Genomic DNA, 14,560 nt, shown 5'->3' with positions numbered 1-14,560 from the left:
CCTGCCCCACCAGGACCTGCTCCTGAAAATGCCTCTCCCACACCTACACAGGAGACAGTGCCAAAAACCTCACCAAAGTCTGGGCAGACAACATCCACTGCTCTCCAATCCCTTTGGTGGGCTCTGCCCCAGGGACTGGGGAAAGCAGAGCCATCAGCCAGTGACCTTTTCCCAGGACACTGGATTTTGGATATGGTGAAGGGCCTGTTGTGACGGTGCTGTGAGGATGGAGCTGGGCACGGGGAGGCAGAAAAGCTCTTTTGTTTCCAGCTGACCAGGAGAGAACTGACTTTAGCTGTAATTGCACAATTTAAGGTCAAAGTGAGAAGCTCCTGCCACGTTTCCACATGGTGCCCACCTCACCCCACAGATCCCTGCTGCTTCACAGATTTTCCCCCAACCCCACTTCAGACTTCAGGCTCAGGGTTTGTAACAACAGAAAATCAGGGAGGGATTTTTGTATCTCCTGGCTCTCATTCCAGAAGGTTTTCCTTCTGCCCTCAGCTCTGCTGATGGAGATGGTGTAAGTCAGCTGCAGTGAGCTGTAAATAACTCAGCTCCAGAGCAGTCACAGCTCTGCACTCAGCAGCATCCATCTGTGAAGGCTGCAAGGAGCTGCTGAAGAACTGAGCTCCAAAACTCAACTGGACCAAGGCTGAGCTGCCTCCCCTCTCATGGGCCCCATCACTGCCATTCCCTCGGGAACAATGGCATTGAGAGCTGCAGGAATGCAGTGCTCCTCTGGGAGCATCCCACTGCAGCCAGACAGCACCTCCACAGCCCAGCTTGGTCTTTAGGTGCCACAGGAGGGATCACAGAACCCTGGAGTGCTTTGGGTCAGAAAGGACCTTCAAGTTTATCCAGTGCCATGGGCAGGGACACCTTCCACTAGCCCAGGGTGCTCCAAGCCCTGTCCAGCCTGGCCTTGGACAGTTCAGGGATCCAGGGGCAGCCCCAGCTTCTCTGGGCACCCTGTGCCAGGGCCTGCCCACCCTGACAGGGAACAATTCCTCCCCAGTATCCCACTAACCCTGCCCTCTGGCAGTGGGAAGCCATTCCCGCTTCTCCTATCACGAGAATTGTTGATGAACAACCTTCCCTGCTGAGAGTCCCTGATTGCCTGGTAAAAGATGCAATATTAAGGACCCTTCGTTTGCCTCCTCACAGGAAACACCTGGAGAGCAGAGGTGAGGAGGTGATTGGAGGGAGGGCTTTTGCAGGCATCCCAGAGCCTCATGATTGCCCTGGGATTGATGTCCTGGAGAGTCTCAGCAAGCATCCACCAGGATTCAGCTTACTGAGGGTTAGCTGCAAAAAGCCTGTCACATATTCATTTCAGCAGAAAAAACAGTGATGGTCCTGAAGAGTTACCAAAAATTCAGGAAGAGGGAAGACAACTGGACTGTCCTACACTGCACTTCTCAGAGCTGGAGCCTGGACCAAGAGCTTGGGGCCACCCCTCCAGAAACAGCTTTGGGGACACCACCCCTCTGTGAGCCCACACATCTGTCACAGTGATGGTTCACCAGCAAAAATCCCTGAGCTTTCTCTGCCAGAAACATCCTGCACTTCACATCAGTATCCCTCTGCACAATCCCTTGCTCTCTGGCCTTTCCCCCCCTTCAGTGTTCCAGGAATTCCAGGAATTCTTGGGCTTCTCTTGCTGGGATGTGCAACCAACCCCACAGGGAGGACTGTGGAGCCTGGGAACAGATTTGGGGATTTCAGACTGGCACAGCATGGGATGTTCCCATTTCCCAGGCACTTCTGCATATACCCCTGATGGTGCTGGGTGAATAATGAAATTGTTTGACAACACCTGCAGAGAATTCACCAGCTGGACTGTCAGGATTTCTGGGGGGAATCTGTTCAGGGCTTCATAGCAAAGAGCAGGAAATAGATATTCATCCAAAATGAACCCCAAAGATGGCAGATAATTGCCAAGTGACACTGACAGCAGGGCTGGCACTGGCACATGTGGCACCAGCAAAGCCCTGGGCTCTGAGAACAAACAGCCCAGTATCTTCCCCTGGGCTTCTCCCAAATTCTCAGAGCTCCCCTGTGAAATGATCAGTGCTCTCAACAAGCCCCAGATGGAAACAGGCTGTTTTCCTCTCCTCTTCAAGGTGGTGGTTTTGCTGTTTTATTCAGAATGAGCCTCATGGTCTGGACCTGGCTGCAGAATAAAACACTCACAGGAGGGTGGGGAGAGGACATGGGGCAGGAGGCAGAAGCTGAGCATGAAAAACAGCCCAGTTTGCAGCCACAAAAATGGAAAAACTGGCCCTTTCAGCATCTGCAGAAACCTGGGAAGGGTCTGGTACCCTCTGTTTTAAAAAAATCCTTCCACTGGGGCTCACCAGCTCAGCAGAGGCTTCAGAGCCTGCAAACAACCCTTGGTTTACCAGGAAAATACGAAGCTGGTGCTCAGCTGGAATGCTTTTTTTGGGACAGACAACTGCAGGTGTTGGGGCTGGTGGCAGCAGGGGCACTGGCCCAGCACTGTGCCTGGGCTGTGCCCCTGTGAGCCCGGGCAGGGCTATTTCCCTCCGGGATTTGCACAGGGAATGGAGTTTTCAGCCTCTCCTCCCTGCCCGGCTGGCTCAGCACATGGCTGGGATCCAGCAGCAGCGCCAGGGAATGGAGGTGGATGAAGGAGTCCGAGCCCTGCAGGGGATCATGGGGGAGACAGAGACCTGCACAGGGTCATCCCGTTCCCAATCTGCTCGTGGATGCTTCAGGAGCCACCTCAGGTCCCCAAAGCAGGCAGCTCCTGCCTCCCCTGCCACGGCTGTGGCACTGTCCCTTCACATGCAGGACTCTGTCTCCCAGGGCAGCCACTCAGGATGTGAATTAAAAGGGAATTCATGGCATTTGGGGGCTTTCACGTGCTGAAAGGGAGTGGGGATTTTCCAACACAGTGAGGATTCTGGAAGCAGAGCAGATGCTGGGAGATGGGGGAGATCTGCCCTTCTCCAAGCACTGGGAAGGCTGATCCCAGGATTTCTTGGACAAGCTGCCAAGGCTCACATGGGAAGCCCCCAGAGGAGGGGGGATTCCCCCTCCCTGCCTGCCCTCTGCTCTGGGGGGCTGCAGATGGAGCAGCAGAAGGAAACCACAGAGCTCCTGCTTGAACAGGCCACGGACATAGGGCCAGAGCCCTGCTGGAGCTCCCCTGGGAGCTCTGCAGATGGAAAGCTCATCCCAAATTCTGCCTGTCCAACAGCTTCACTGCCACAAAGCCACAGAAGGACTCGAGGAACGCAGGATGGGGGAGAAGCCGCTCAAGCTGAGAGGGGAAAAAAGTCTCACGGCAGGGGAAAAACTTGAAATGGAAAGAGGCAGAGTTAGGATACAGCCCATGGTGGGAGTTCATCCTGCTGGCCTCAGGGACAGTGGATCCAGAGTCACAGAGAAAGTCACTCCCTGCTCAGCCAAGCTGGGGACAGGCCCCTGTTAGGGACCTGCTGTGTGGAAAACTTCCAAAGGGCCCAAAGGTTTCCACCTCTTAGGGAATGCAGCACAAGATGTGCTGGCCCTGGAGAGCCTTCTGGGGCCCACCCCACAAACATTTTCATATTAAGGGGAAGTGCACCCACAAGCTAAAGGCCTTTAATCTCATTTATGAACTCAGTGTAGCAAAGGGGGACTTCATCCCTGCTCCTGGAATGGTTATTCCCTTCATTTTATTACACTAAGCAAAATAAAGAGAAAGCTGCTTTTTTTCCCAGCCAGCATTAATGAGGTATTTTGCATACAGCTGAACATCATCATGAGACCCAAAAGGATCTCCCAGGTTTTAAATTTGGCACAAATCCTGTTGTGCCTGAAAAGGAAGGAAGTGATTTATCCCTTAAGCTGGTACTTGGATGATGTGAAGGCATTTACTTTTTGCTGGATTGGGGATACTTGAGTTTTTGTTGCCATTCTATAGCTACTCCAAGCATTATAAGAGGGCACAAAATAAACTACCTAAAAATAGCTGCCAGGGAATTATTAGTTGGAAGGCGAGGTAGGAGCCAGCTGCCTGAAAGCAAAGCCTGTCTGGGGCTTTTGGGGGCTCAGAGGTACCACTGCACTGTGTCACCCCTCTTTCAAAGTCCAGTATTTCATGAAGCACCTACAACATCCAATCCATCCCCAAAGGAAAGATAATTTGAATTTCAATCTATGCAAGACTCCATGTAACAGCTCCTGTAAGATGCAGAATATGGGACTGAAATGAAAATGCAAGATCAAGGTTTGTTCTGTGTAGCCCAGTGCAGGGCAGCCCTGCTTTCTGCCATAAAGCATTGCTGTTAAATAATATTAACTACTAAACACACTGAAATAGGCTGCTTCAAGGAACTGGATGAGGGTCTTTCCCTCCTTGCCTCAGTTTCCCACTTGTCTTAGCACAAGTTATGTCTTAGCCTTGTCATCCATCAGAGGCTGCCAAGCATATTTCCAGGAACTTCTCTTACATGTCCCTAGACTTGATTCTGCAGAGGACAGAATGACAAATACTTTTATTTGCCCACCAAAATTCACTCACTAGGTAAAATAAAATCAAAAGCAGCCGAGAAGGGAGGAAGGAGAAAGGAAATAACAAGCCAGGCATGCTAAAGCCCAACTGCTGGCTGACTGCACATCAGGGGAGGGAAAAATGTGCCGTGAGCTGTTAGTTATAAAGATAATTATATCCTTGATGAACAGCGGGGTCTTTTGGAGAATAGTTCTTCTTGACTGAATTAATGGAGGCAAACCACAGGCTTCAGACAGGCACTGGCAATGTCTGTACAACCCTGACTTTGCCCACCCTGAGCTCAAATCATCTCTGGCCGTGGCCACCATCAAATCCCTGCTCACAAGAGCAGGGTGGAAGCAAGGAGGGATCCCCACTGGATTCTGTGCACCCAAATCCAGGGGCTGAAGGGAACCAGCCACATCCCTCCTGCCTTCCCAGGGAGGATTGTGGTGTCCAACACTGCCATCCCAACACCTTAACCCAACGTTAGAGCCGGCTTCAGAGTTATTTTTAAATCATCAACAAAGCACTGGATGCCACAGACGTCGGTTTGGTCTCAAAGCCAGGGAGAAAGGAGCAGCCACCACACTCCAGATCTCAGCAATGTGCTAAAGGCAAATGTACTCTCCTTCCACCCCCGGGATTATTTTTTCCTTCAGCTATTTCAGTTGATTGAGGCTAAAATAAGAACAGGGGAAAAGTAACACCAAGGTTAAAAGTGCCTGGCATTGGTTTGGAGACAACACACTGTGATCCTGCTGGTTCAGGTTTCAACGTGTGTTAAACACGGATTTTTTGCTACATGGGACTAGTAAACATTTTATTGAATTACCTTCAAGATAAAAAAAATCACTGCCTGGGCAATCTAACAGATTTCCCATGAAGAAGCACATATTGAGTAAATACACAAATCTGTTAGGGAGAAAACCAAAATAACCTCACTGTCACCTTGGTGCACCCATCACAGGCTGCACACAACAGCAGCTTCACTAAATACTTTCACCACAGAGTTTCCAGACTGAAATCTGCAGCTGAGCCACGTGAGCAGCCCGGGAATCACCAGAATCATTTGTTTTCCTTTTCAGAGACTTCTTGATGTGGTTTTCCTCCCTTCCAGCTGAAGAGCACACAGAGATTTTGCACCTCTCTGCAACTCCCCCCGCCACAGCGCTGCTGCTTTCCCAGCAAACGGTACCTAAAGGATACAGGGATGCGCAGGGGGGTCACCCTTGGCTGAAACGGGGGTTTTCACCCAGGCTGCTGCCTGCCTCCCCACTGGAGTGCTTCTCTGAGGTGTCTGGATGTGTTTTCAGATCCCCAAAAGCTCATGATGCAGAAGCACAGAGACAAGGGACTGAAACCATGAAGCAGCTTCATTAGAGGATTTGATGATTAAAAGCACCCAGCTCTGCAGGCAGCTTCATGGCAGACAGGGATGAAGATTCCCTGGTAATCACCTACCCACAGCAGGAGCTGACCTGGCAAACCCCAGCCCTGGCTGTATTTTAGAGCAGCAAAAGGCATTTGGCTGAGTGAGCTGAAACGCTGCATTTCCCCTCTAATGGGCTTTTAATGCTCCTCTCGCTCCACCTCAGTGGTGTTTTCTGTCCTTGCTTGCTGCAGGCTCTGTGCTGGGAAGGGCTCTGACCACAACCACAGATTTGGGGCCCAAATCTGCCCTGAACTTCCCCCAAAAAATGACAGAGCCAGACTCTGCATCCAGTCAGGGAGGCAGAACAAAGTTGCCAGAGCAGAGCAGTAACTCCACATTCCCACCCACGGCTTTCTAAGACCTCCCTCAACTCTGCCACAACCCCAACGTCCATTTCCAGCCCTGTGGAAAGGTGAAAGACGCCATCCCCATCTTTAGCCATTATGAGGTCTCATTTCGTTGCATCCAGGCCATGGCATTTGTATTTGCATTACTCCGGGAGGTTCATGGCTCTTAAACTCAGCATTTCAGAGTTAATAAATGCAACCCTATTGCTCAAAGCCAAGAGGCTTCCTGACCAGATCACACAGCCTCCAGGCAGCCAACCAAACCCACCTGCCACTGGTTCCTGCAGGAGAACAACTGGCACCTATGGGAGCAGTACAAGGAATTACAGGGTGGAGGCAATTTTGTTGTCCCTATCCACACGCTTCTCTTTTGATGCATGGGGAGTTTTGAGTCCTCTCCATGCCAGAGATGCTCTTAAAGGAGGATGAATGTTTTATTTTATTGTTAGGGATTTCTAACAGGGAAATTTTGAGTCCTTTCCATGCCAGAGATGCTCTTAAAGGAGAAGGAATGTTTTATTTTATTGTCAAGGATTTCTAACAGGGCACTCTGTAAATATTGAGGATTTTCTCAGAGAGGCAGCAGCCTTAAATTCGAGTTTAAAGGGAGCTTTAGCTTTTGATAAAAGAGGCACTCAAACGGCAATCAGTGGCAGGCATTACCGAGTGTGCTTTGAGCTGAGAGGAGACACAAAGCACTTTAATTCCTGTTTTCCAGGAGAGGTCATACACAGTGCCCAGAAGTTTTGTTTTTAAGAAAGCATTATTTTCTATAGACTATGCAAACACAGTGCTGTACAGCACAGAGAAAAGATACAGGGAATCAAGAAGATATTAATGTTTTACCGACCTTATTTGCAACTGCCTCTTACCTCTCACAGTAATAGTTATCTACACTCAGTAGAAATCCAAGCAGCCCAGCACTGCCCTTAAGCACCAAAACACAGCACAGAGCTGTGTGTGGTGCCAATCATCACTGCCCCAGGAACAGCAAGAGCCTGCCTCGTCCCCTCCTCCCTGAGCAGCCTCTGCAGGAAGCTGCAGCCAAAACCCAGGAAAAGCCTCATTTTGCCTTAATGGAAGTGGATACCTTGGGGTACAGCTGGATCCCTGGCCTGCTAAAGAGACTGGGGTTTTTAGGATGGCTGATCCCCTGACTGCCATTGCTTTTTAAAGACTGCAGCCAGTGGTGAAGTTTCCTAAAGCTCAAGCTTTAAATGAAAGGTTTTTCTTTCAGACCCTTCCTTTTTTTTTTTTTTAATCTCACTTTAAGACACCTGCATTGGTGCAAATCATCGTGATTTCTGAGCACTCAGTTGCCACTTGCAATTTCAGCGCAGCCCTGACTGTGTGCAGGGCTGTAAAAGCAGAAAGGTATAAAAAGAGTGGGTCTTTTCGTTAAATGTGCTCAAAATACAAAATCCCAGGAGGAGAATGTAGTGAAAAACATCCACAGCACCAAGATTAGCTGCCACTGGGCACCTGGTTCACACAAGAGGCAGCATCCTGCTGCTCCCGAGCCCACTGGAGGTGGAAAGGAGCCGCCTGGAGTACTTTTAAAAGTTACAGCTCCCCAGCCAAGAGAAGGGAGAGTCAGGAAAAGGAGAGAGGGGCTGGGGAAAAAAGAGCAAAGAGAAATCCTAGCTAGCAGGAGTTAGTGCTCCCTGCACAGGGTTCTGCAGCCTTTCCCTGCAACCCAGCAGGGAAATGTGCCTCGTCCAAGGGCATGGGCTGCTCGGGCCCTGCACAGCTGAGGAGTAGTAAATAGTTAATTACATGGTACAGATCAGCACATTATGTGCAGCACGGCTCACTGCGTTATTCACCAGGGCTTGGGGGAGAAAACCAGCACAGGGGAAGGGAAAGGAGGAGAAATTTGTGCTGCCTCGAGGAGCACTTTAATTTTGTGGAAGATCAGCGTTAGGATGAGGGGGTGCGGTTTCCCTTTGGAGCACCTTAAATAAACACACTTTTACACAGCACCAACATCCCTCAGAGCTTTTGCTGCGGGTCCACAGGTGACAAGCACGGCACAAGTCTTTACCTGTTGCACTGAAATGCCAGCAGCAGCAAAGAAACCGAGGCACGGTGCATCCCATGGAAACAACCACACAACGCCAGCGTTTCCAACCCCACCACCGCTAAACCCCAGAACATCCAACCTCAGCTCTTTGAAGGGGCACTTCTGGCTGCCTCCTCTTCCCTGCGGCTCAGGAATGGGAAGACAGATTGCAAAGGCAGTAATTGAGCATTTGCAACAAAAGGCACGGACAGGAGACAGAACTCTCCTCGGTCCATCTCACCTAGCAAGCAGGGAATCCCCCTACAAAGCAGGCTGCGTCCCACAGCATCACCACCTCACAGCTCCTGAGGCCAAGCGCCCTGGAATCATTTCTCCTTTTAATTTCCCTACTGCTGTGTCGCCAGCGAAGCCAGGCTGGAGCCTCGCCGTGCTTCGGGGAGAGCGGTGAAAGCGCGGACGAGGCGGCCGGGGCTGCACGCCCGCGCCCAGCGCAGAGGAATCCCGGGGAGCCTGACCCGCCGCCCCAGCGGCCCCGGGGAAGTTGTGTCGCGGCGGCCGCACTTACCCAGGACGAAGCAGAGGAAGCGCCGCGGGAGCAGGGCCATGGCCCCGCGGCAGGAGCGGCTCCGCTCCCGGGGCCGGGCGGGCTCCGCGCCCGCGGCGCTGCGAGAGGGGCGGGCCCGGAGCGGGCGCGGCCCCGCCCGGCTCCTGCCCCGCTCTCCCGGCGGCAGCGCGGGGCAGAGGAAGGGGAAGCGCTCCCGTGGGAGCAGCGGGATGGAGATGGAGCCCAGGCTCTCCTTATCGACCTCTCCCCCTCGCAGCCCAGAGGCGCGGCGAAGGGAGCGAACAGTTCTGAAGGAAAGCACGGAGCAGTCCGGCTTCCTCACGCGCTTTCCCTAACCCCGCTTCCACATCCAGCGAGGGGATTTCTCCCTAGCTAAAGAATCCTGCCTTCCCCCTTTCTAGGGCTGAACATACACATGGAACGCGATTTTAAGGAGGAATGTTTTGTGGTTTCCGCTTTAACGTTTACTGGAGTGCAACATCATTCCTGAGCTCCTACAGCTCCACCTGCAGCTCGTTGCCGAACCGTGCCTGAGCATCAGAGCCTGCCTGCGCTCCTCAGGCGCACCGGATCAGAATACGCCCGCGGGAGCAGGGCAGGACTCTGCCTGCAGCGGCGTCACTGCCCCACAAGTCGCTTCTCTCACGCTTGAGGTCAGCTCTCCCTCTCAAATGTCAATAAAAAAGGAACACCAGAGTGTGCTAACTCGAGTCTTTCACATCGTGCACACTTCTGCCTTCCCAAGAGGACTGGAATAACTCGCAGGCCAGAGAGCCAGTTCTTCCTGAACTATTACCACCTGCCCAATCAGGGAGCCGAGCTCGGGGAACAGCAATAGCAACAGCTGCTGGTAATGAGGTGGAAGAGCAAAGCTTGGGACTGCTTCCATCTTGACAGAGCAAGAGACACCAAAGCTAAGGCCTCACCTGCAGCACTGAGACCAAGGGCACAGCACAAAGCCACGGCTCTGCCACGGGGAGAGGCAGCAGAAGAGGTCTGCAAACAGCACAGCATCGGCCCAACTCTTTTGAAGAACAAATTTTAACCTTTATTGACAGTAAACAAGGCTGTTCTTTCCAGCAGCAATTGCAGCAGGGTCTAAAACAAAGGACAACAAAAAGACCAAGTTAGCTGAGCTCTGAGCAGAATCACCTTCTCTTAAATGGTTTACGTACTTGTTCCTTACTATGGAAAATGGGGATTATTTTTCTCCCCATTATTTAGTAATGATTTGGCCATTTCACACCTCCCTTATGATGAAAATAAAAATTATTATAAGTCATCATCTCCCACACGAAACAAGAGGGGAAAAACTACAGTAATAGGAACAATTAGGCCCACAGAGCCCACGCACCACTGGAAAACCAAATAATCACTCCATAAGGAAAGCACAACACATTTTGAGGCTGTTAAAAACCTTACTGACTGAAAATGCCCCCAAAGCATAAGATTTTAATGTTTTGGGGACGAGTTTCTGTCCCTATCTGCAGTCCTGTGAAAGTCAGACAGGAGATTAATATGAAGGCTTTTCCTTTTTGCAGGAAAGCTGGCAGTGGAGGTACCTAAAGCAAGCAGAGCAGCAAGGTGAGCAGGAGACTAAAGCAAGGATGGATAGACACATCCCTGGAACTCTGGGCTGTGGTTTCAGCACCTTCAGCTTGCTGCAGCACCACACGGCCGTGCAAAGGCATCAGTGTGAGAAAACTACAAGACAGAGTCTGGTTCAGTCAGGTTTCCAGTCCAGAGCTGGCCCCAGCCACCAGACATAAACCATCAGTGTTTGGATCCAGAACGGATCCAGGGCTGGGATTTCTGGATGAGAGGCTACACAAGGCCTGGCCGTTAGGTGTCAGCTGTGCACCGAACACGTGGGACAGTGCCCTCCACACAGCTCAGCAGCCAAACAGTCCCGTTGTTGGAATCCAAAATACAGGGAACTCTCAGAACTCAGGGCCTGTAAGCCAAAGCTTAGAATTAAACACAGGATTTGATCTGAGACCTTGGAAAAGGCTTCCAAACTTAGGTGCTAGAAGCAAGAATATGGATTTATAGTTTAAAGCAGAGACACATTAAGAACAGAAAAGTTTAGAGTTTTAGAGTTGAGATACAGAAAAAATACAGTTACAAAGGTAAACAAGAAGTTTAGAATGCAGTACTGTAGGTTTGTGTGTCATAACATGACTGACTACGAAAGCTTACACTGTAGCATGAGTCCTTAAGATGAAATATTTAAAAATTGGGTCAAAAACGTAAATATCCTTGTTGGCAGTGTTTGATTAGTCAATAAGGCCTTTAAAGTCTTATAACTAAAGGTCTTGTGACCTTCTGAACCATGCAGTAAAGATGTGAGCCAAACTCATCCTTTCTATCTATATAGAAAAAAAATAAACCACATCATCTAAAAACTCAGAGGTCCCGTCTCTAGCTTGTTCAAAATTCCTTCAAAAATCCCCACATTCAGTAGTTAACCACCAGTGCACCAAGATTTCTAGAATGCAACCTGTTTTACAGCTCCCAGTCCTTATAAACCACTGCTCCAGTGGATTCACCCTGGTACCTCCTGCAGGGCTTGAGGATTCACCCCGGTACCTCCTGCAGGGCTTGAGGCTGCATTAATCTAGTCAGGCTGCAATATTCACCTTTTTCAGTGCTTCTCCTGCTGACACCTCAGAATGGCAGAGGCCTTCACCTCAATAGAACTTATGGCCAAGCCACTCAGGACACCTTTGTTCATCTTCCTCACCTCCTGCACAGCGTCCGCAATTTCCTCTCTGTGGGAATTAAGGAAACAACTGTGAGCATCGTGTTTTGTGCCACACATTTAGTGATTAGTTAGCGTGGGCATCGGCTCCATTACAAATCAGGGCTGAAAAGAAATCCAAGTATCTCACCTGCTAAACCCTGGATGCCTTTGTTGGAGTCTCTTTATTAACTTGGTAAAGCTGCTCAAGTTCAGTGCATAAGGAGAAACGAAGACACCAGGTGGGTTCACAGAGGAACAAGTGGATGTTTTCTGCAGGGAATTTTCCCCAGGATCCTACAAGTGCATCAAAATAAGGGAAAAAAATGCATGGCTTAAGGGTTGTACAGGTAATACAACACCTCTTTCCTACAAATAAATATAAAATCCTAGACCCACAGAATGGTTTGGGCTGAAAGGCACCTTAAAGCTCATCTTATTCCTGCTACTTTAAATTAGATCCAATTACTATTTCCCAAAGGACCAGCATGTTCAAAGGGAAATGCCCAAAGACAGGAAACCTGTGTGGTTTATGTGAGCAACACCAGCAATTACTGATTTGCCCTTTACTCTCCAAGGACCAAGCTGAGCCAATACAAAACACTGTTTGTATGTAGAGGTTTCTTAGATTTATGCTGGAAAATCCAAGAGTTTCTTTCCCATCCATTACCCCAAAATCGTTCCTGTATAAAGCCACGTGACATTTACATTAAAAAAACTGGTGTTACAAGACAAAAAAATCTAGTGCAAATGGGGAAATTCCAAACTGTCCTAGGATTCAGAAAAACCAGCCGGGGGTGTCATAGTTTGATGCAGGGGCAAAAGAATGGTGCTTTCACTCTTCTGCCACATGCCAGAAATTTATTACCAATATGTAACATATTTTCCTATCCTTACATAATTTTCTATCTATTAAATGTTATGTGACAAGAAGATTTAAAGCTTAGTCTGCCACACAAAGGAGTGTTAGTAATAATTCCCTTTTGATTATCTCCAAGTAAAGAATGTGCCAGCTGTTGAGTAGGTGATTTCAGATCAGGGCACGTGGTAGTAAATGCAGAGTATGAAAGAAGCCTTAAAGAGGCAAGAAATTCCTCCTACAAATTAAGAACAGACCTACCTCAGGCACTGAGGGTTTTGGGCCACCAACAGGAACAGAAGAATGTTCATTCCCACTCCCCACTGTCTTCACTTCTAATAATAAATGTAAGAAAGCAAAGAGTGACTACCTGTTGTTGAGCTGACATCTGCTCCGTAGATTTTGGGCAACCTAGAGAGAAAACTTTCGAACTAACTAAGGGAAAGAAGAGAATTTTCTAACACAAAATGAATGTCCTGAGAAGCACAGCAGTTCAGCTTGTGGAACATTCTTTTCCCTGAGTGTTTCCTGAGATTTTAAGAGGCAGAGGAAACACAGCTCTGAAGTAACAGTACCAGTGCTGAAGGCTGGTATGGAGAACCTCCAGGCTCTCTGCCTTCAACACCCTGGGACTTCTCACCACACCCATCACTGTGACTCAAGTCTCCAAACACAAACCATTTACATCTCACTCTGAACAGTCCAGCGTGGGAAGGGAACACAAAGGGGAGGAGGAGGAGAAAAAAAGGAAAGATTTCCATCTATGTGACTGGCTGGACATTTACTAATTTGAGTTCAAGCGCTGCAGGTGAAGTTTTCAAGGAAAAACATGGATGGATGAAAACAGCTGAGTACAGGGATTCACTGCTAGAGAATGAGAAAATAAATCTGAAAACCCAGCTGGCATTTTTTCGAAGTTTACTTATGCTTGGAGAAGGAACAGAGCACTCCAATAATAAACACCATTATTTGGTTTATCAGCTTAAAGCACACGACTTTACCTCTTGAGTCAATTGAGTCTTGTTTTCCTTGTTGCTTTTTCATTTCTTTGCACATTACTGAAATATCTGCCACTGACAAATCTTCCTTAGCATCAAACCAATACTCACTTCCTTCCTCATTTTTTACACAGCCTTGGCAGTTGGGATAAAAATTCAAGTGTTAAAATTCAAACCATGCTATGCTACACAAAAGAGTATCAAATTTCTGTGCTTTCAGCTACTTACATCTCTTGGTGCTACATTTCAAAGAAAGGGCATTCACTAGTTTGGAATTCTAATTTAATTAGAAACTTTTTAAAAGATGTAAGTAATTATAGAGAGCTATTATTACTTGTCAATAAATTTTGATGGCTGGTATATAAACATTCCATCACAGAAAGGGCAGCTGTGTTACCACATACATGTTTTACACAGGGTTTCCTTCCTCCCCTGAGAACGTAACTCTCAAATAAAGGATTATTTTTACTAGGAGCAGATCACTCACCACGTTCCAGAGCCTGATCTTTAGGTTGTTCTTCCCATGTCTCAGGGGAAGCAGAGTCACCTGGCTGATCAGCATCACTCTGTGAGTTGTCCTACGAACACATTTCAGTGATGTCACAGCACTCTCACCTGATTATAAGTTATTTTTCAGAATATCAGCCCATGAAGCGGGTGAATTTAAAAAAGTTAAATTTGCTGATCATCCTCAAGAACCCCCAAGTTACTTCATTTTGAAAGGGCAATTAAAATTGTGAACATATGAGCTGCATTTGCAATTAGTGGCAGAGGATCCCAGGCTGAGAGCCCAGAAGACTCTGATCACATTTGCAGGCACCTAAAAAGAGAAAATACTTCTCAACATTACCATCTCCAAAACCCAGGAGTGAAGAATTCCCTACCATATTGACAGAAATCCCCTTTTCTTGCCGTTTTGGTACTTCAAAGTCAGCTTTCCCTCCACCTGAAAGATCACTAAAACAGAGCCGAGAATTACATACAAAATATGGGACAACAATTTTAAGTTCTACAGTAATCTACATATTTCCAGAAGCTCACAATAAAATTAACATTCTTAATACATCTTGGCTTTTTTCATTATATCTT

The 14,560-nt window shown here is 48.5% G+C and overlaps 1 protein-coding gene across 1 annotated transcript in view; it reads right to left on the bottom strand.

The window, feature by feature from the left end:
- Positions 1-14,560, bottom strand: part of LOC128790637 (RNA-binding protein 44-like) — a 31,302-nt gene that overhangs the window by 12,302 nt on the left and 4,440 nt on the right. Inside the window, exons 8-14 of the mRNA XM_053947557.1 lie at positions 14,356-14,428; positions 13,959-14,049; positions 13,475-13,606; positions 12,735-12,808; positions 11,766-11,911; positions 11,522-11,645; positions 8,875-9,205 (exon numbers count right to left, since the gene is read on the bottom strand). Coding sequence (XP_053803532.1) covers positions 8,875-9,205; positions 11,522-11,645; positions 11,766-11,911; positions 12,735-12,808; positions 13,475-13,606; positions 13,959-14,049; positions 14,356-14,428 — 971 coding nt within the window. The remainder of the gene's footprint in view (positions 1-8,874; positions 9,206-11,521; positions 11,646-11,765; positions 11,912-12,734; positions 12,809-13,474; positions 13,607-13,958; positions 14,050-14,355; positions 14,429-14,560) is intronic.

Source organism: Vidua chalybeata, chromosome 7 (genome assembly GCF_026979565.1).
Source record: "Vidua chalybeata isolate OUT-0048 chromosome 7, bVidCha1 merged haplotype, whole genome shotgun sequence".
NCBI classification, from domain to species: Eukaryota; Metazoa; Chordata; class Aves; order Passeriformes; family Viduidae; genus Vidua; species Vidua chalybeata.
The sequence above is the reverse complement of the archived record's forward strand: the minus strand, read 5'-3'. Positions and strand labels throughout refer to the sequence as shown.